The sequence below is a fragment of the Triticum aestivum genome, unplaced genomic scaffold (genome assembly GCF_018294505.1).
Source record: "Triticum aestivum cultivar Chinese Spring unplaced genomic scaffold, IWGSC CS RefSeq v2.1 scaffold93094, whole genome shotgun sequence".
NCBI classification, from domain to species: Eukaryota; Viridiplantae; Streptophyta; class Magnoliopsida; order Poales; family Poaceae; genus Triticum; species Triticum aestivum.
This window is the reverse complement of record NW_025255941.1, coordinates 1-1,871: the sequence shown is the minus strand read 5'-3', so window position 1 is coordinate 1,871 and position 1,871 is coordinate 1. Positions and strand designations below refer to the sequence as shown.

Here is a 1,871-nt window from a genome sequence, read left to right as displayed (position 1 = left end):
CTCCTCCGCCCGGACGGCGGCTTGCCACCGGACGGTGACCTCTGGGAGGCCTTCAAGAAGCGTGTGCCTGTCTCCGGCTACGACGACATCAAGCCGTACGTGGATCGTATCGCCTCCTCCAGCCGCGAGTCGTCGTCCACTAATCTTCTCTGCTCCGAGCCCATCACCCACCTCCTCAGAAGGTAAATTAGGCTGAGCCGGCCGGTGCGGTGCCAGCCGTCTCATGTCTCAACATGTTTTTATGTACCTTCATTCTGTGTCATGGCGTGCAGCTCGGGCACATCTGGTGGCAAGCAGAAGATCTTCCCGTCCACCGCCGAGGAGCTCGACCGGAAGCTCTTCTTCTATGGTGTCCAGGCACTCGTGAGGAACATGTACGTGTAAACACGTAGTATTACATATTGCATTGCTCGCTTGGTCCAGTAAGTTTGGTGATCTCAACAAGATAGTAATCAAGATGGCGTTGTTCGATCCAGGCATTTACATGCTGACCAGGAGAGCAAGCGCGGCATGGGGATGCGCCTCACCCTCACCTTCCCCGTCGAACACACGCCGTCCGGCCTTCAGGTCCAGGCGGCCACCACCGCCTATTACTGCAGCAGCCAGTTCCAGGACCACGAGGTGGGCGGGTTCGACCGGTGCACCAGCCCCATGGAGGCCATCCTCTGCCCGGACGCCGAGCAGAGCATGTACTGCCAGCTGCTCTGCGGCCTGCTCAACCGCGACTCCGTGAACCACGTCGGCACCTCCTTCGCCAACAGCTTCGTCCGAGCCATCAAGTTCCTGGAGCAAAACTGGGAGGAGATGTGCTCCGACATCCGCACCGGCAGCCTCAGTGGCCGGATAACGCATGCGCCCCTGCGTGACGCCGTCATCCAGCGATACCTGCGAGGGCCCGATCCGGCACTGGCTGACGCGGTCGCGTCGGAGTGCGCTGCTAGGCCCTGGGACGGTATTGTCACCAGGCTATGGCCGCGGGCACGGTGTGCCCTCACCATAGTCACCGGCTCCATGGCGCAGTACATTCCGATCCTCTGGAGCTACTGCGGTGGCCGGTTGCCGATAGTCTCGCCCTGCCATGCATCTACCGAGTGTGCCGCCGGAGTCAATCTAAGGCCTCTCGACCCGCCCAGCCATGCGTCGTATGCGTTGCTTCCTAACATCGCCTACTTTGAGTTTGTCGAGATACAGCCTCGTGATGAAGAAACTCCTACTGTTGATGACGATGGCGATCCCGGTGAGATGAAGCTTGTAGATCTTGTGGATGTCAAAATTGGTCAGACCTATGAGCTGGTTGTCACCACCTTTGCAGGTTAGCTAGCTAAGACTTCCTCCTTATATAAGTCTTGAAGTATCTTGATTTTTGTATATTGCCCTACTTCACTCGGTGTTTTATTTTAGAATAGACTTTTTTGCCTGGCATTGTCTTTGTAAAAGCAGACTCTACATAAGTTTCTAGTTCCAAGAAATAAAGAAAATATGAAACTTTAAGTCAAATGTTCTTGCCCCGTAATCCCGAGCATGCAACCGGTCATTGTCTGCCTATACAGATAAAGGATTCCAATAATAGTAATAATAATTGATGAAAAGTAATAGGAATTATTGTGTTTAGCCAACTTGCGTAAGAATTATTTATTAGTTCAGTAGCTATGATTTGATTTCATATGCAAACCATACCAGGTCTTTACAGGTACCGAGTTGGTGACCTTCTCACCGTGACTAGCTTCTATAATGCAACACCATTGTTCCACTTCTCGGGACGACATGATGTTATCTTAAGTATAGACCATGAGAAGATAAGCGAGGAGGAACTACTCAGGGCAATTTCACAGGCTATTGAGCTCCATCTTGGCCCTCTTGGATACATGCTC

At 52.9% G+C, this 1,871-nt stretch overlaps 1 protein-coding gene across 1 annotated transcript; it reads left to right on the top strand.

Annotated features, from left to right (window-relative positions):
• Positions 1-6: 6 nt before the first annotated feature.
• On the top strand, positions 7-1,868 carry LOC123177572 (probable indole-3-acetic acid-amido synthetase GH3.7; the record flags this gene model as incomplete). The annotated part of the gene is made up of 4 exons (XM_044591247.1): positions 7-182; positions 273-374; positions 477-1,312; positions 1,681-1,868. Coding segments are annotated over exons 2-4 (1,026 nt in total), but the record flags the coding sequence as incomplete, so codon positions are not given.
• Between the last annotated feature and the right edge of the window lie 3 nt (positions 1,869-1,871).